The sequence below is a fragment of the Rana temporaria genome, chromosome 7, assembly GCF_905171775.1.
Source record: "Rana temporaria chromosome 7, aRanTem1.1, whole genome shotgun sequence".
Classification (NCBI taxonomy): domain Eukaryota; kingdom Metazoa; phylum Chordata; class Amphibia; order Anura; family Ranidae; genus Rana; species Rana temporaria.
In genome coordinates, this window is record NC_053495.1 from 14,817,824 (window position 1) to 14,838,527 (window position 20,704).

Here is a 20,704-nt window from a genome sequence, read left to right on the forward strand (position 1 = left end):
GGGCTTACGCCGGCCCATATACGCTACGCCGCCGTAACTTCGGGCGCAAGATCTTTCAGAATACACTACTCGCCTGACTAAGTTACGGCGGCGTAGCGCATATGAGATGCGCTACGCCCGCCTGAAGATACGCGCATCTTTCTGAATCCGGGCCCTGATGTCTACACTAACCTACCTGATCATTACACTGAGCTACCTGACCCCTACACTGACCTACTTACCCCTACACTGACCTACCTGGCCACTACATTGACCTACCTGACCCCTACACTGACCTACCTGACCCCTACACTGACCTACCTGATTCCTAATACAATGTCAGTGTTCTTTACTCTTAGGGGCTCTACATGCCATCCGACGACCCTGCCAGTGCCAGGAACAAACCCTGCCTCTGTACCTTTAGGCTCCATGTGTCACCAGCCCCGGAGCACCCACTACTCCGATCTGATTAGGGTATAACACACGCTGTCGCTGTACAGGACAGGCCGGGAGGGATATTGGCCTTTAGGAATGGTGGTGACACAGTGGGGGGGGGCGGGGTCAGGGGGTCACATTCTTTCCTTCGGTACAAAGTCATCCAGTGCGGCACTGCACCTCTGATACTACTTACTTACAGACGGGGCGGCTACCGCCTGAGTTAGTTACATGCTGCAGACAGAGGCATCCCCTGTATACAGTCATGATTGCACCGAAAACCTACATAGTGCGGCAGAGACCGGAGGAAGACTGGGAGTAGGGAAACCAGCGGTGTGTGCCCTAGGTGGCTACCTAGTTTAACTAGTGGTAGCTCTGGCCCTGGGTACCATGCTCTTCATCTTGTCCAATCAGAGAACTCTTTGCATTCATTCATAAAATGCAAGGCATTTTCTGAATGGTGTCCGTGCCGAGCAGTAAACCTGTTTTCACAATGCAGAAGGGTAGCCGCTCATCATGGGACCCATAAGCTAGTGGAGATCACTGGGGTAGGGGTGCTTACTTCCGTGATTCCAGGCTTCCATGGGCATCGGCCAGACGCTTTCCCCGACTTGTTCATTTCCCGACTTGTTCATTCCCCGACTTAGTTGGGGTAGGCGGTAAACACTTTGGTGGGGGTGGGTCAGCCACGCCATGTGACCTTTGACCTCTGGGAACCCGCCTTCTGACCTTTGGGGGAGGTCCCTGTTCCAATTCCTGAGTCCTAGCCATATTCTTCAATGTGAACCCCTAACCCCTAACCCTAACCTCTAACCCTAATCTCTAACTGCAACCCCTAACCCTAACATCTAACCCTAATCTCTAACCCTAATCTCTAACTGCAACCCCTAACCCTAATCTCTAACCCTAACCCTAACTGCAACCCCTAACCCTTACTGCAACCCCTAACCCTAACTCCTAACCCCTATGTAACTATGTATAATATATCCATACTTGAAATTCATCTTGAATCCTGGTAAGCCAGGCACTCCACAGTCTCCTATTCCTGGGTCCTTGAGGTCCAGCCAAGGATTCTAAACTCTTCCCATCAAAGTCCCTCAGTGGTCTTATCCAACTACTTATAAAGAATTTATTCTTCTGCAATCATTCCATGTTCTGCATTAGATAGATATGGCAAGGTGTTCAGCATAGAACAACTGACAAGAGGCTGCAGTCCTACTAGGAGACATTCGAAAAGCCCTACTACTTTTACTAATAGGAACATTTTGAAATAGAAGCTATGATATTATGAGTTCAGTACAGCTGCAGCATTTCTTGAATCATATTATTTAACTCATGGAGGGACTTAACATCTTGTTTGGAGTTGGCCCTTAACCTGCAACATCTGGGTGCCACTTTTGTCCACATCCTCATTAAACACAAAGCCTAGGACAAGCATGGAGTCTTTTTACTCCGAGTCAATGACATATGGAGGCAAGAACACTATAAATTTTAAGAAATTCCAAGAATTCCATTATATTCAAGTGAATGTCAATAAGATATAGATCACGCCCACTGCTTGGCTGTCAGGCTGATGAGTTTCGAGAGATTGGCAGGAGCCTGGAGGCAATGAGCGAGGAGGCATCAGATAGATAGCCACCTTAATACTCTATTTAGTGTTCTTACCTTATAATGTTACTTAGCCACATGTGAGGTCTGAGAAAGTCAAAAGTAATTATCCCGACTGCCAAACTTCTGCTCTCATAGAAGCATTTCCTTTTTATGGTTGTTCCTGAGATTAACCTACAGTGTGAACCCAATGACAAATATTTGTATAATACTTGGCTAAAGAATGTTGATGAAGCCAAGTTATATCTTCTTAAAGCTGAACTTTAATTTGCTTATATTTTGACTTTTCTGGTTACTCCTTTCTCCTCTCACCAACATGTTCATGAAATGAAAAAATAAAAATCTAATTTCATTACATACCTTATTTTGGACCCAGTGATGCCATCACTGGATCTCTGTGTTTCCCTATGCCAGCGTTTCTCAAACTTTTTTCACTCTTGCCACCTTTTAAAAGTTTGCGAAATCTGGAGACACCCTAATCTGAAATGTATTATAACTTAAATGTTACTTATCATTGGGAAACCTGAGCCTGGGACAATGCACACAACCTCCTCAATGAAATTAACTTTACATTAAAAGTCCCCCTTCACATCAGAGTTGCCCCAATAACATCAGGGGTCCCCCATCACATCAGAGGTCCGCTTCATATAAGAGGTCCCCCATCACATCAGAGGTGCCCCAATAACATCAGGGGTCCCCCATCACATCAGAGGTCGCCCATCACATCAGAGGTCCCCTTCATATAAGAAGTCCCCCATCACATCAGAGGTGCCCCAATGACATCAGGGGTCCCCCTTCACATCAGAGGTCCCCCATCACATCAGAGGTCCCCTTCACATCAGAGGTCCCCCATCACATCAGAGGTCCCCCATCACATCAGAGGTCCCCCATCACATCAGAGGTCCCCTTCACATCAGAGGTCCCCCATCACATCAGAGGTCCCCCATCACATCAGAGGTCCCCCATCACATCAGAGGTCCCCTTCATATAAGAGGTCCCCCATCACATCAGAGGTGCCCCAATAACATCAGGGGTCCCCCATCACATAAGAGGACCCCCATCACATCAGAGGTCCCCTTCATATAAGAGGTCCCCATCACATCAGAGGTGCCCCAATAACATCAGAGGTCCTCCATCACATCAGAGGTCCTCCATCACATCAGAGGTCCCCTTCACATAAGAGGACCCCCATCACATCAGAGGTCCTCCATCACATCAGAGGTCCCCTTCACATAAGAGGACCCCCATCACATCAGAGGTCCCCAGAAGCAGATTTGTGAGGTCAGACACTGATGTTGGATGAGAAAGCCTGGCTCGCGGTCTCCTCTGTAATTCATCACAAAGCTGTTCTATCGGGTTGAGGTCAGGACTCTATGCAGGCCATTTAAGTTCCTCCACCCCAAACTCGCTCATCCGTGTCTTCATGGACCTTGCTTTGTGCACTGGTGCGCAGTCATGTTGGAACAGGAAGGGGCCGTCCCCAAACTGTTCCCACAAAGTTGGGAGCATGAAATTGTCCAAAATGTCTTGGTATGCTGACGCCTTGAGTTCCCTTCTAAGGGGCCAAGCCCAACCCCTGAAAAACAATCCCACACCATAATCCCCCCTCCACCAAATGATTTGGACCAGTGCAAAAAGCAAGGTCCATAAAGACATGGACAAGTGAATTTGGGGTGGAGGAACTTGACTGGCCTGCACAGAGTCCTGACCTCAACCCTATAGAACACCTTTGTGATGAATTAGAGCGGAGACTGCGAGCCAGGTCTTCTTGTCCAACATCAGTGCTTGACCACTTCTGAAAGAATAGTCAAACATTCCTATAGACACACTCCTAAACCTTGTGGACATCCTTCCCAGAAGAGCTGAAGCTGGTATAGCTGCAAAGGGTGGGGCCAACTCAATAAAACAAAACCAAAAAAAAAACTACGGACTAAGACCAGGATGCCATTAAAGTTCATGTGCGTGTAAAGGAAGGCGTCCCAATACTTTTGGTAATATAGTGTATATGTGGTCAGTCTGCTCATTGGCCTTATTTGACTGTTCTGTGGGCATCCCAGTAGAATAGCGGTATATGGCCCGTGGTTTTTATATGCTCTCTTAGTGTTTGTGTGGGATTCCATGAATGTTATAGTTTCCACCCATAATTTCAAAACATACTAGCCGGCTGTCTGGATGGGAGCCAAATTGTTCCCCCGTGTGTGAGTTTTGCAAGAACTAATCTGCTGCGTACACACGGTCGGAATTTCCGACAACAAATGTTCGATGTGAGCTTGTTGACGGAAAATCCGACCGTGTGTAGGCTCCATCGGACATTTCCTTTTGGGATTTCCAACAAGAAATATTTGAGAGCTGGTTCTCAATTTATTCTACAACAAAAGTTTTGCTCGAAAATTCCGATAGTGTGTAGACAATTCCGACGCACCAAAAAAACACTCACGCTCGGAATCAACTCGATGCATGCTCGGAATCATTGAACTTCATTTTTCTCGGCTCGTCGTAGTGTTGTACGTCACCACGTTCTTGGCGATCGGAATTTCTGACAACATTTGTGTGACCGTGCGGAATTCCGTCGGAAAAAAAATCCATGGTTTTGTTGTCGGAATGTCCGATCGTGTGCACGCAGCATTAGGTTGCAAGTGACTCCAGACAGGGAATGGTGTGAATTACAGTAAAACCTTGGCCTGCAAGCATAATTTGTTCAAGAAACATGCTTACAATCCAAAGCACTAGTATATCTCTAGGAACCCTCTTTGGGAAAAGGGTCCCTACTCTCCAGTGTCTTAGGCCTCGTACACACGACCGTTTTCCTCGACAGAATCCATCAAGAAACTTGGTGGCAGAGCTTTTTTGCCGAGGAAAACGGTCGTGTGTATGTTTTTCATCGAGAAAACTGTCGTGGATCTCGATGAGAAAAAAAGTAGGGCTGTGGAAATTAAAGATGAATTCCTCGATTAATCTTTAATTTTTTGATTGGTACTAGTGGTGCAACGGATCGTAAATGATCCATGATCTGAACGGGTCACCATATGTGGATTAGCACACCACGTGATCCGCGGAGCTCTGCTGCTGCCTCGGCCATAGGAAAGGCCACGGCTTCGGCCTAGCTCCCGGAGCGGCGGTCATCTTGGTCCACGCGGCGGCCTAGGTGAGCCTAAAGCGGTGCGCTGATGTCATCACCCGGCCTCAACTGCTCGTGTTCGGCCGGCTTCTCTGGTAATCTTCCTATACAGTGGGGGAGATGTCTGTGGATATTACAGTGGGGGGAGATGTCTGTGGAGATTACAGTGGGGGAGATGTCTGTGGATATTACAGTGGGGGGGGGGAGAGGTCTGTGGATATTACAGTGGGGGGGGAGATGTCTGTGGATATTACAGTGGGGGGGAGATGTCTGTGGATATTACAGTGGGGGGGAGATGTCTGTGGATATTACAGTGGGGGAGATGTCTGTGGATATTACAGTGGGGGAGATGTCTGTGGATATTGCAGTGGGGGAGATGTCTGTAGATATTACAGTGGGGGAGATGTCTGTGGATATTGCAGTGGGGGAGATGTCTGTAGATATTACAGTGGGGGGGAAATGTCTGTGGATATTACAGTGGGGGGGAGATGTCTGTGGATATTACAGTGGGGGGGGGGAGAGGTCTGTGGATATTACAGTGGGGGAGATGTCTGTGGATATTACAGTGGGGAGATGTCTGTGGAGATTACAGTGGGGGAGATGTCTGTGGATATTACAGTGGGGGAGATGTCTGTGGATATTACAGTGGGGGGGAGATGTCTGTGGATATTACAGTGGGGGAGATGTCTGTGGATATTACAGTGGGGGAGATGTCTGTGGATATTACAGTGGGGGAGATGTCTGTGGATATTACAGTGGGGGGGATGTCTGTGGATATTACAGTGGGGGGGATGTCTGTGGATATTACAGTGGGGGGAGATGTCTGTGGATATTACAGTGGGGGGAGATGTCTGTGGATATTACAGTGGGGGGGAGATGTCTGTGGATATTACAGTGGGGGAGATGTCTGTGGATATTACAGTGGGGGAGATGTCTGTGGATATTACAGTGGGGGGGAGATGTCTGTGGATATTACAGTGGGGAGATGTCTGTGGATATTACAGTGGGGGAGATGTCTGTGGATATTACAGTGGGGGAGATGTCTGTGGATATTACAGTGGGGGGGAGATGTTTGTGGATATTACAGTGGGGGAGATGTCTGTGGATATTACAGTGGGGGAGATGTCTGTGGATATTACAGTGGGGGAGATGTCTGTGGATATTACAGTGGGGGGGAGATGTCTGTGGATATTACAGTGGGGGAGATGTCTGTGGATATTACAGTGGGGGGGAGATGTCTGTGGATATTACAGTGGGGGAGATGTCTGTGGAGATTACAGTGGGGACTATATATGGTGGTGCTCCGAAAAATGTATGTGTGTTATAATTAATCGATTAAAAAAAAAAAACGATTAATCGAACACGAAAATTTTAATCAGTAACAGCCTTAAAAAAGAGAGAGTTCTCTTTTTCCTCGACAGGAGTCTCAATTTCCTCGTCGTGTTTCTTGTCGGGCTGGTTTTCGACGAGAAACACGTTCGTGTGTATGCTTAGAAACCCGCACATGCTCAGAAGGGTGGCGCCAGTGGAATCAAACTTCCCCTTTATAGTGCCGTCGTAAGTGCTTTACGTCACCGCGTTTGAGAACGACAAGATTTTGTCTTGACAGTGTGTACGCAAAGAAAGCTTGTCAAGATTCTCGACAAGCCTAACAGGGAACTCGTCGAGGAAAACGATGTTTCATTTACGACGAGTTCCTCGGTCGTGTGTACGTCAGGCCTCAGAGTATCCACATTCCAGCCCCCTACTGGACACTTTCCCTCCAGGGATAGGCAGGAGCCCAAAAAATATTCAGGCTGGTCATTTTGAATCTTCCGCCCTAAGCTCTAGAAGCTTCTTCCAGAGGCAGGGAGAAGTAATCAAACTCCCAGCCTGTTAGACCCTGAACAGAGAAGAACAAACAAATACCGCGTCCTTGTTTACAGAAAGGGTCAAAGCTAAATTTGCCTAGCAGGCTGCTACACCAAAGCAATCTCAGTGCTGTAATGAAAACAAAACATCATATGTAACCATTTATCTATAGTCACTCTAAGGAAGTATCTCAGGAACTCCTAATGTAAAAGGATGCCTCAAAATTTCACACAAACAGGATATCGGATATCTGGGGGCTTTCCATCCATGATTGTTTGCAGAAAACTCCAATTTTCATATTACAAGGAAGTTTGATTTATTTATTTTTTTAATAAATTCTTTATTTATTTGGCACCAAAAAGAAAAAAAGATACAGTTCAATTATGAAAACAGAACAATTTAGAACAAGACATTTGAATTTATGATGCTAGCAGATGATTGTAGCATCTGAAAACTGAAATAGGAAGGTAGTTTTAAAAACATTATGGCCCGGATTCACGTAGCACTTACGCCGACGTATCTCGAGATACGCCGCGTAAGTGTAAATGTGCGCCGTCGTATCTATGCGCCGTACCCATAGAACTAGATACGCCTGAAAATAGGCTTCCTCCGACCGACGTAACTTTCCTACCTTGGGCGCATATTTACGCTGGCCGCAAGGGGCGCTCCCATTGATTTACGCGTTGAATATGCAAATGGCTGAGATACGCCGATTCACGAACGTACTTGCGCCCGGCGCATTTATATACGCGGTTTACATAAGTCGTAAGTCCGGCGTAAAGTTAAGCCTCATAAAGCAGGGGTAAGTCATGCTAAGGTATGGACCAGGAAACAGCCGTCGTATTTTACACCGTTTACGTAGTACGTGAATAGGGATGAGCGTAGGTTACGTTCACGTCGTAGGCAGTGATTCGACGTATCTTAAGGAGTATTTCCGACATGATTCTGAGCATGCACACTGGGATGCGTCCACGGGACGGCGCATGCGCCGTTCGTTCGGACCTTCATTTGCATGGGGTCACGCTTCATTTAAATGGATCACGCCCACCTTCCACCTACTTTGAATTAGGCGGGCTTACGCCGACTAATTTACGTTACGCCGGCGCAACGTTGGGAGCAAGTGCTTTGTGAATACTGTGCTTGCCTCTCTGTGTTACATTGGCGTAGCGCATATGAGATACGCTACGCCGGAATAAAGATGCGCTCAGGTATGTGAATCCGGGCCTATATTACAAAATGGCTTGTTTTACAATTATACATGTCATTTATTTTTAAAGGGTAACTCCACTTTCGTGGGAAAAAAATATGGACAACATTTTTTTTTAAATAATATAGTTTACACTTGTAGAGGAAGAGTGGGGCTACATGTGTGCCAAGTTTGGGGTCCAGGGGACCTACGGCTGGCCGGTACCGGGTCCCCAAAGTCCGGGAGATCGGGCGCAAAAAGGTGACTTTTGAGTATAAGCCGAGGGGGGCATTTTCAGCACAAAAAAATGTGCTGAAAAACTCAGCTTATACTCGAGTATATACGGTACTTTCATTGCCTGTGTTCAAAAATACATTTAATGATGCATTCATGAAAAAGTGAAATTATGTGCAGCGCTCAAAACATGGAAATACATATGTATACAAACTAATGTAATGTACATGTACATGTGCACTGACCACAAAAACAAATAATAATGAAAATAAGACGTGAAATCCACACCCAAACTAAAGTCCATGTGCCATCATACAAAAGTTGTTTTAAAACATAAACATAGCAGTCTTTAACCTTTTGCCGACTGCGCTATAGACAAAAGACGTCTACAGCGCAGTCGAATTGTTCTGGGAGGACGTCCCTGGGACGTCCTCCCAGAATCCTCCTCTCGCGCGCCCCCTGGGGCGCGCTCCCGCAATCATCCGTGAGCGCCGGGTCTAGAAGACCCGGCGCATCACGGATCGCGTTAAATTGCCGCGGCAGTTTACCACGTGATCGCTCTGTCAAATGACGGAGCGATCACTTGTAAACAAACTGGCGTCATGTGATCCGTTCGGTACAGTGTGAGAGGAGGGGGGGGGGGAGCGGGTGGCAGCAGCACTGTGGGCTGGATCTGTGACAAATGCAGTCACAGATCCAGCCATCCATCCCAGCCAAAATTGCTATTATATTGTTTGTACTAAAACTCTTTTAAGTGTATTTTTTTTACTGAAAATGTGCATTTGATAAAAGGCGTAAATACCGTTTGAGATTTAAAAAAAAAATCAAACGCCACCATTTTATTCTCTAGGGCTTATGCTTTTAGAAAATATATAAATCTTTGGGGGTTCTATGCAATTTTCTAGCAAAAGAAATAAAAAAATAAGATTTTAACATTTATATAAAAAAAGAAAATACTCCACATAGTGTGAATCCGTATAAACGTAAAATAAAATTGGAAACACTTGCATTTAGAAAGTGGATAGAGCGCTTACAATTTAGGTTTGTGGGTAACACAATGACATCAGCAGGGCCCTCCCCGACGCGTTTCGTCTAAACAGACATCATCAATAATACTCAACACAACGTCATCATTTATTTATTTTTTACCAAAGAAAATGGTATTATATTGTTTGTACTAAAACTCTTTTAAGCATATTTTTTTTTACTGAAAATGTGCATTTGATAAAAGGCGGAAATACCGTTTGAGATAAAAAAAAAATCAAAAGCCACCATTTTATTCTCTAGGGCTAATGCTTTTAGAAAATATATAAATCTTTGGGGGTTCTATGCAATTTTCTAGCAAAAGAAATAAAAAAATAAGATTTTAACATTTATATAGCAAAAAATAAATAAAATCCCCAGTAGGCAAGGGGTTAATAAATACAGTGTTGCATTAATTTGTGTCTCGTCATGTCTGCCTGGAGTTCAGATTTAAAACATTTTGCTGCCACAGTTGTACTATGGTTTATTTTTCCATCATAAGTTATACAAGATAAAATGATATCGCCACTTTTTCGAATAACTAGTTTTAAGTTTTTCTTTGGTTTTTCCCGCAGGACTAGAAGATGATAGGGTCATCCGCCTTTTTCGTGGCTCTGCAAGTATTAATATTTTTCCCTAAAAGAGGGTCTGCACAGCAAGGTAAGCAATACTACAAATGACTGCTTTCTACAATAACATATTACTACTGGGTCCAAAAGGGTGCAATATGTCAAAGAAGAGCACAGATTTTCTTTTCTTTTTTTGAAAATATACAATGACATTTATATATTCGCCTTAGCACAAGGGTAAAAAAATGTATGCAGCTCACAGACTAGAAGCTTTTAGGGCCAGATTCAAAGAAGAAGTACGCCGGAGTATCTGCTGATACTCCAGCGTACTTTCAAATTTGCCGCGTCGTATCTTTATTTGTAATTCACAAACAAAGATACGACGGCTTTTGGCTAAGATCCGACAGGCTTACGGCTTTGTACGCCTTTGGATCTTAGGATGCAATACTTTGGCGGCCGCTGGGTGGAGATCGCGTCGTTTTCTGGATCGGGTATGCTAATTAGCTGTTTACGGCGATCCACGAAGGTACGCGCATTCGTCGCATTCTCTTACGTCGTCGCTAATCGGCTTTTCGCGTCGCAAAGTTACGGCTGCTATTTAGGTGGTGTAACAATAGACAGCCCATGTTAAAGTATAGCCGTCGTTCCCGCGTCGAATTGAAAATTTTTTTTTTGGCCGTAAGACGTCCGGGAATACGAAAGGACGTAACGCACGTCGCCGTTCAAAAAACACGTCGGGGCGCCGTAATTTAGCGCAAAGCACGACGGGAAATTTCCAAACGGAGCATGCGCAGAACGTTCGGCGCGGGAACGCGCCTAATTTAAATGATACACGCCCCATTTGAATTAGGCGGGCTTGCGCCGAACGCATTTACGTTACACCACCGCAAGTTTACAGGCAAGTGCTTTGTGAATCAAGCACTTGCGCTGGAAACTTGCGGCGGCGTAACGTAAACGGGATATGATACGCCGCCGCAAATCTACCTGAATCTGGCCCATAGTTTGTAACCAGCTGGAACCTTGGGGCCAGATTCACAGAAGAGATACGACGGCGTATCTCTGAAACGCCGTCGTATCTCTCAGAGTATCTATGCGACTGATTCATAGAATCAGTTCCGCATAGATAGCCCTAAGATCCGACAGGTGTAATTGTCTTACACCGTCGGATCTTAGGATGCAGTACCTCGGCCGCCGCTGGGTGGAGTTCGCGTCGTATTCCAGCGTCGGGTATGCAAATTAGCAGTTACGGCGATCCACAAAGGTTTTCGCGTTCGTTACGTTGGCGCAAGTCTTAGTTTCCCGTCGCAAAGTTAAGCAATCTTTTTCATTACTTAACTTTACACCAGCCATGTTAAAGTATGGCCGTCGTTCCCGCGTCGATTTTGATTATTTTTTTTTTCGGCGTAAGTATGTTACGCACGTCGCGATTCACAAACACGTCGCGCCGCCGTAATTTTTCGCAAAGCACGTCGGGGAAATTTGCGAACGGAGCATGCGCAGAACATCCGGCGCGGGAGCGCGCCTAATTTAAATGGTACACGCCCCATTTAAATTGGGCGGGCTTGCGCCGGACGTGTTTACGATACACCGCCGCAAGTTTACAGGTAAGTGCTTTGTGGATCAGGCACTAACACTGAAAACTTGCGGCGGTGTAACGTAAACGGGTTACGTTGCGCCGCCGCAATTGTACCTGAATCTGGCCCTTGGTTCTTGGTGTGGAGAGTCCAAATAGTTTTGTTTTCCCTAGATCTCATCTAAGGAATATTGAGCTATATATATATATATATATATATCATCTAAGGTTATTTATATATTTATATCCTATATTATAATAAAAACATTTATTATAATTATATTAGTTATTTAAAATATTATTAAATGTTATATTATAATATGACATCGTTAGGTTGTTAGAGAAGGAAAAAGCCAGCCGCCGGGGATGTCATGCACGTAATCTTGCGCGTGTGCTAGGGTTTGCCACCTTTTCTTCAAGTCAAACACGAACAATTTAGCTGTGCACAGCAAATTTTTTTTATAGTATAAACTAGGGATGCACCGATATATCAGTGGCCGATACATATCGGCCGAAAACAGCTGTTTTGGGGACATGCCAAAACAGCTTAAAAATTGCCGATAATGACTGCTCGCACGATCACCGCTGACTGTCCCATGTCCTCCTCCAGCCCCCCTCCGTTTGGCTGCAGTCTCTCTCCCTCCGTGTCCCCCTCGGTGTTTCCTTCTCCTCCTTGTCCCCTTCTGTGTTTCCTTCTCCTCCGTGTCCCCCTCGGTTTTTCCTTCTCCCCCGTGTCCCCCTCCGTGTTTCTCTCTCCCTCCGTGTCCCCCGCCATGTTTCTCTCTCCCTCCATGTCCCCCCCATGTTTCTCTCTCCCTCCGTGTATCCCACCGCATATCTCGCTGCGTATCCCGCCGTGTTTCTCTCTCCTTCCGTGCTCCTCCTCCACCCCCTGGAACTGTCAGGATGGAGAGCAGGGTAGGAGCCGGTAAATCCGGCTCCTTACTGTTCCGATGACTGACTGTCCATTCACATAACTGAAACATCGTAAACTGTGTTTACAATGTTTCAGTTTATAAATGAAGAGAAGCCGCTGTCTTCTCTCCATTCATTTTCAGCGCTGCTGATGCTGCAGAGAAAGGGACTGGGCTTTTTCCGTCGTTTACGTCATTTTCGTAAGTCGTTCGCGAATACGACTTTACGTCAATGACGCTCACGTCGGCGTCATTGACGTTTTCCGTCGTGAGCTGGAGCATGCGCACTGGGCTATTTTTCAGCCCGGCGCATACGCAATTCGATCGGCACGGGAGCGCGCTTAATTTAAATACAGGCCGCCCCCTTTGAAATACGCGGCCTTACGCCGGGCCAATTACACTACGCCAACGCAAATTACGGAGCAAGTGCTTGGAGAATACGGCACTTGCTCCAGTAATTTGCGGCGGCGTAGTGTAAATGGCTTACGCTACGCCGCCGCAGATTCTACAAGAATCTGGCCCTTAGTTTCCAAGCTGATAGGTAGCACGCAGGATGATTGTAAAGTACTGTATATGACCATCCACTGTCAATTATGTTTTGTAGTCGGCTTTGCATGAACATTTTCAGGTTTGGGCAGAGTAGGCCTTCGCCTAAGGGAGACAGCAGATGACAGTTTTACGTTAGTGCGTGCAGGGGTCACATATTTTTTCTCTTTCCCCATCAAAAAAAAGAAAAGAATTTAAGAAATGTCAAAATCCCCAAATGATGTCAGAAGATGAGTTGGCAAGAATGAACTGTTTAATTCTTTTTATTACTTTTTTCTGGGGGGGGGGGGGGGGATTCTGTGACAGAATGTATAAAAGTGAGGTCGATGAGGGACCATTTAGCTTTACCAATTGACTACAGTAAAGATGGCAAAATTTTGCTGAAATCTCTAGATTTCCATCAAAGTCTCAGGGCAATAAAAACTCTCAATTTCATTCAACTCTAAACCCTTTAAATGGCTCAAAAAGTGAAGTTCTGTTGGTTTGCTCCCTCCCCCAGCCTTGAAGGTGGGGGGGGGGTGATGTCTCTTGTCCGCCCCTCTCATCCCCTCCTACAGCCTCCTAGGGCACATCACATGTCTCAGGAGGCTACAGGGCAGTGGCGGCTGGTGCTCAACATTTTTGGGGGGAGCAAACAAATTGAAAACAAAACCCATCAATTGCAGCCACTGTGCCCATCAAACGCAGCCACTGTGTCCATCAAATGCAGCCACTGTGCCCATCAAACGCTGCCACTGTGCCATCAAATGCAGCCACTGTGCCCATCAAATGCTGCCACTGTGTCCATCAAATGCAGCCACTGTGCCCATCAAACGCAGCCACTGTGCCCATCAAACGCAGCCACTGTGCCCATCAAACGCAGCCACTGTGCCATCAATTGCCACCACTGTGCCCATCAAACGCAGCCACTGTGCCCATCAAACGCAACCACTGTGCCCACCAAACGCAGTCACTGTGCCATCAATTGCCGCCACTGTGCCCATCAAACGCAGCCACTGTGCCCACCAAACGCAGCCACTGTGCCATCAATTGCCGCCACTGTGCCCATCAAACACAGCCACTGTGTCCATCAAATGCAGCCACTGTGCCCTGTGCCCATCAAACGCTGCCACTGTGCCCATCAAACGCAGTCACTGTGCCCATAAAACGCAGCCACTGTGCCCATAAAACGCAGCCACTGTGCCATCAAACGCAGCCACTGTGCCATCAAACGCAGCCAGTGTGCCATTTATTGCTAGCATTGTGCCCATCAAACGCAGCCACTGTGCCCATCAAACGCAGCCACTGTGCCCATCAAACGCAGTTGCTGTGCCCATAAAACGCAGCCACTATGCCCATAAAACGCAGCCACTGTGCCCATAAAACACAGCCACTGTGCCCATCAAACGCAGCCACTGTGCCCATCAAACGCAGCCACTGTGCCCATCAAACGCTGCCACTGTGCCATCAAACGCAGCCACTGTGCCCATCAAACGCAGTCACTGTGCCCATAAAACACAGCCACTGTGCCATCAAAAGCAGCCACTGTGCCATCTATTGCCGCCACTGTGCCCATCAAACGCAGCCACTGTGCCCATCAAACGCAGCCACTGTCAGGGCCGAGCCTAGGGTCACAGACGCCTGGGTGCAGAAATATTGCTGGCGCCCCCCCACATGGGCGTGGTCATCTTACTAACTCCTCCCCTTTACAAATATTTCTATGGCTACGACTCAAACACAGAGATGCTCCCCTAAGAAGTCTTCATTAGTGTCCCCCATCAAAGTCCCCCCCAGCAGGTGTCCCCCTTCAGAGCCCACCCCAGCAGGTGTCCCCCATCAGAGCCCCCCACAGCAGGTGTCCCCCATCAGAGCCCCCACCCACAGCAGGTGTCCCCCATCAGAGCCCCCCACAGCAGGTGTCCCCCATCAGAGCCCCCACCCACAGCAGGTGTCCCCCATCAGAGCCCCCCACAGCAGGTGTCCCCCAGCAGAGCCCCCCCACAGCAGGTGCCCCCCATCAGAGCCCCCCACAGCAGGTGTCCCCCATCAGAGCCCCCCCACAGCAGGTGTCCCCCATCAGAGCCCCCCCACAGCAGGTGTCCCCATCAGAGCCCCCACATCAGGTGTCCCCATAGATCAGTACCTGTCCAATAGATCCCTGTAGCTTGGGTGTGCTGGGAGCAGAAGCACTTTACAGGGGGCGGGGAATAAGTGGCATCTTTGGTTACTAGGAGAGTGGCACTCGGAGAGCATTTCTGGGAGTGCACAGGATGATTGGCAGCAGCTCCAGCCAACCCAGAAGCCTCTCATCACACCGCCTATGGGAAAAGAGCCGACACACACAGAGGGGGCGGGGCAGACAGGAGACTGCTCCACGCGCACCGGACAGAATTAGTTAGTGGAGCCTAGTACTGGAACGTGTTTCGGTACTAGGCTCTGCTGTGGTACCCAGATTGGATTCCGGGGACAGCGGGAGGTATGCGCTCTTGTCAGTTGCCAGCGGAGAGAGCAAGCGGGATGGGGAACCGCAGCACCCGCTACATGCGCTCTGCCTCTGGACACAGACAAGGAGGAGGGAGGGGAGCACTTTGGAGCTTCGGCGCCCCCACCTCTGCAGTGCCTGGGTGCGGAGCACCCCGCGCACCCTGCCTAGGATCGGCCCTGGCCACTGTGCCATCAAACGCAGCCACTGTCCTATCAATTGCCGCCACTGTGCACCCTGCCTTAATTCCGCCATATGTAGGAATGTAGCCACCCTGCCTCAGTCCCACTGTATTTAGGAACATTGTCACCATGCTTTAGTCCCACTGTATGTAGGAATGTAGGCACCCTGCCATTTCATGAAAAATAGATTACAGGGCCATTAAGTAGTGAATATTAGGTAGATTCACAAAGAGTTAGGCCGGCTTATCAGTAGAATCTACGCCGACTTATGTTTAAGTGTATGCTCAAACAGAGATACGCTTAAACATATCTAAGATACAACGGCTTGCGCCGTCCTATCTTAGATTGCAATATTTTGGATGTCCGCTAGGTGGCGCTTCCATTGCGGTCGGCGTAGAATATGTAAATGAGGAGATACGCCGATTCACAAACGTACGCCCGGCCGACGCAGTACTTTTACGCCGTTTACGTAAGAGATAGGCCGCGTAAAGTTAGAGCTAGGCCCTAGTGGAATAGTAATGTCAAGTATGGCCGCCGTTCCCACGTCGAAATTCGATTTTTTTTTACGTTGTTTGCGTAAGTCGTCCGCGAATAGCGATTTACGTCCACGTCGAAATCAATAGGCCCGTATGGCATACTTAGCCGCAATGCACACTGGGAAATGTAGGCGCCCGGCGCATGCGCAGTTAGAGGAAAAACGTAAAAAACGTAAGGTCAAGCACAATTAGCATACAACACGCCCCCCTAACACACATTTGAATTCGGCGCCCTTACGCCCGCGCGCTTTAGGCTACGCCGCCGTAAAAAACATAGCAGGCAAGTACATTGAGAATCATGTACTTGCCTCGCTAACTTACGGCGGCGTAGCCTAAACACGCTAAGCTACGCCGCCCAAGTTTAGGCTATTGTGTGTGAATCTACCTATATGTATGGGATGTTTTTGGAGAATAAGGATATTGTTTACTGTCACTTTAAGACTTGTGTGAAGTGTAATATCCCCTCACAGCCAATAGGGAATCACCTTGTGAAAAATGTATTTCTGAGCCCCTTTTGGGAGAAAAGAGATGATTTATTAATCTATGTGATGAGTTTTGATCTTTTTGATAAAGTTATATCTGTGTGGATCATTGACTCTAACGGGACTAGTGAGTGATTTCCGAGTGTCTTTGCTCTTGGTACGGATTGGAGTTTTCTGTTATCATTCTCGCTCTCTTACGTTATACGGCCCTTCTGAAGCAGTTTGGAAGGTAATGGAACCTTTTCATGGCCCCTCAGAGCTCACAGAGAGAAATATCTTCCACTAGATTGTGAACTTTCATCCCCCCTGAGCCAGTTTGTGGTTTTATTCTTCTTCCATGCAGAAACCCGCCACTTCCTCAACAAATAAACTAAACTCCAGGCTGAGAGTTTAAAGCAGAGTTGGGAACTGCCAATTTATTTGTCATTCTGTTCAGTCAGTCTTGTGATCCCGACACCCCTTTCTACCGGTGCACAATTAGATCAAGAATAGTGAAGGCTTTCTGCCCCAGATACCCAACAGGTACACTATTAGCTAGATTCAGGTAGGGGCGTGTATCTTTGAGGCGGCGTAGCGTATCGTATTTACTCTACGCCGCCTTAAGTCAGAGAGGCAAGTACTGTATTCACAAAGCACTTGCCTCCTAACTTACGGCGGCGTATCGTAAATGGGGCCGGCGTAAGCGCGCCTAATTCAAATGAGGATGGGGGGCGTGTTTTATGTTATTATTTGGTGACCCGACGTGATTGAAGTTTTTTTACGAACGGCGCATGCGCCGTCCGCGTACATATCCCAGTGTGCATTGCTCCGAAGTACGCCGCAAGGACGTATTGGTTTTGACGTGAACGTAAATGACGTACAGCCCCATTCACGGACGACTTACGCAAACGACGTAAAGTTTTCAAAATTCGACACGGGAACGACGTCCATACTTAACATTGGTACGCCGCATGTACGCCACCATATAGCAGGGGAAACTTTACGCTCGGAAAAGCCTAACCTAAACGGCGTATCTGTACTGCGTCGGCCGGGCGTACATTCGTGAATTCGCGTATCTAGCTGATTTACATATTTTTAGGCGTAAATCAGCGTACACGCCCCTAGCGGCCAGCGTAAATATGCAGTTAAAGCGGATGTGCCACTAAAAATATATATTAAAAGCCAGCAGTTACAAATACTGCAGCTGCTGACTTTTAATATAAGGACACTTACCTGTCCTGGAGTCCAGCGCCGATCGCAGCAGATGACGAGCCGATCGCTCGTCACCCTGCTGCTCCCCCCTCCATCCACGGTGAGGGAACCAGGAAGTGAAGTGCTCCGGCTTCACTGCCCGGTTCCCTACGGCGCATGCGCGAGTCGCGCTGCGCCCGCCGATTGGCTCCCGCTGTGTGCTGGGAGCCGAGTGTTCCCAGCATACAACGGGGGACGGACGGGAAGCAAGGGAAAAACCCGTCTTTTTCCCGCATCGTAGGGCCGGAAGTGGGTGCAGATACCTGTCTGTAGACAGGTATCTGCACCCCCCTCCCCCCTGAAAGGTGTCAAATGTGACACCGGAGGGGGGGAGGGTGCCGATCAGCAGGACTCCACTTTAGAGTGGAGATCCGCTTTAAGATTCGACGGCGTAACAGAATTACGCCGGTCGGATCTAATTGAAATCTATGCATAACTGATTCTAAGAATCAGGCGCATAGGTACGACCGCCCAGACTCAGAGATACGACGGCGTATCTCCTTTGAGAATCTGGGCCATTGTGTGTGGGCAACATCGTTTTAATGATGAAGTTGGAAAAACATCGTTTTTTCTACATGCCGAAAAACATAGTTTTTTTTCATGCCGAAAAATTATCGTGTGTACGCGGCATTAGAACTGCCCATTGAATTTTTCATGCTGGCTGGAGGTGTAATGATTTAAGCTCTACATTTAAAACCAGTGAAGGGGAGGATTTATAGTGGCATGTAAGGGGAATCCGAAACTCGGCATTTCTTCGGGGCCTCCAGGATGGAGGAGAGAGCGGAGTACAGGGGTGATGGGGTTTCCTAGAAAAGCGATAATCTTGTCTCCTCTGGCTGTGTTTGTGACGGCTGTCAGGGATGATGTCTACTCTACGTGTTGACTGCTAGATGGCAGGAAAAAGTCTAATATTCTACATCACCTGCTAATTGTGTAGCTGACCTTTCAGCTGAGGGTTTGCTGACAATTTAAACACTGTATGGTGGGTATACAGAATGTATGAAAGATTGTAATTACCATCCTCTTTATACATTTGGCTTTTTTATATATATATATAATTTATATACAATAAGGGAAGGCATTAACCACCGTCTGCAGTTCCTCTAGTGTAAGCGGGGAGTCTGGATCCCTCCGTTGAGCGGTAGTACCCATCTAAATTTTTACATCTGGCCATCCTTGAACTTTATCTCATGGTCCACACATTTGCAGTAGCATCCCATAGACTACCCCCCAAAGAGTCCACTCTACATTTTGAGAAAGCCTCATAGAAGTCTAGAGTTTCTAGGAACAAAGAAGGAGGAAAAGTTAGGCCGGCATGATGTAAACTTTGGGCCAAATCCACAGCCCCGCAGCGCAACGTAACTTAAGTGATTTAAGTTACACTGTCGCAAATTTCCTAAGTTAGGTATCGATCCACAACACACTTACCTGGAAATTTGCGGCAGTGTAACTCAAATCTGTCCAGCGCAAGGCGTGCCGAATCTAATGGGGCGCGTCCCATTTAAATTAGGCGCGCTCCCGCGCCGGACGTACTGCGCATGCTCCGTCGGGTAACTTACCCGACGTGCATTGCGCTAACTGACGTCGCTCCGACGTCATTTGCTTGGACGTTAACGTAAATGGTGTCCAGCGCCATTCACGAACGTCTAACGCAAACGACGTAGAGTTTAAAATTTCGACGCGGGAACGACAGCCATACTTAATAGGGCTTAGTCAAATAGGACTCAGCCCTATTTTTACGCGGCGTAACTCGACGTAAACGACGTAGATTTAGCGCGACGGGCCCGTCAGAACGTTCGTGAATCGCCGCAAGTGTTCATTTGCATATTCTAGGCCGGCCGCAATGGCCTCGCCACCTACGGCCGGCCTAGAATTGCATCCTTAAGATCCGACAGTGTAATTCAATTACACATGTCGGATCTTCTGCCTATCTATGGTAAACTGATTCTGTGGATCAGTTCCATAGATAGAAACAGGGATACGACGGCGTATCCGTAGATACGCCGGCGTATCCCTTTTGTGGATTACCCCCTTTGTCTTGGGTATATCTTTTAATGTTTACCGTGATCGTTTTTTTTTTACTTCACAGATGAATTCACTCTGCCATTTTTTTCTTCTTTTGCAGCAAGATGCGAAAATATATACGACTCCGATATAGTGTTTGTCATTGATGGGTCTTCTAGTATCGGAAGGCCGAATTTCCGAATGATCAAGACGTTTATGGAAGGGTTGGTGATTCCTTTTGCAAATGTGGTCGGCCAGGACAAAGTACGCTTCGGAGTGGTGCAATACAGTGATGACCCAAGGTGAGTCTTCCAATTTAAAATTGTCATCGGCCATTGAGATTTTCAGCAGTGCACTGGTTCGCAACCAGCGGCTTGTGAGTTACATTGCACCTCCTAGGTCTAATGTTGTTCATTGCAGCAGTAAAGTGGTTATGCCAGCCATACATGCGAAGACCAGGCCACCCAAGCCAGCCCTGGCTCAGTCTCACATATATATATCAGTGCTGCCAACCTACCAGATTAAAATTTACTGACACAATGCCCAAAATTGACTGGCAGTTACAAAAGTTACAAAATTTCAGTTTTAAGTGCAAATTCCAGTATTTAGGCTACAAATAAGTACAATATGCAATTAGCAATGTGATTTAAGGTAGATATTAGGGCAAAAAGCATATTTCTTATTGTATTTTCGATATAGTATGTAAGTAGCTCAGGGACAGGACTCAGGAGGGCAATACATTAGAATGGGTGATGCACACATGAAATTGACTA

General features: G+C 47.2%; 1 protein-coding gene across 1 annotated transcript in view; it reads left to right on the top strand.

The window, feature by feature from the left end:
• COL7A1 (collagen type VII alpha 1 chain) overlaps positions 1-20,704 on the top strand; it is a 262,626-nt gene that overhangs the window by 21,457 nt on the left and 220,465 nt on the right. Inside the window, exons 2-3 of the mRNA XM_040360996.1 lie at positions 10,010-10,094; positions 20,053-20,233. Of these exons, the coding sequence (XP_040216930.1) occupies positions 10,019-10,094; positions 20,053-20,233 (257 nt within the window). The 5' untranslated portion in view covers positions 10,010-10,018. The remainder of the gene's footprint in view (positions 1-10,009; positions 10,095-20,052; positions 20,234-20,704) is intronic.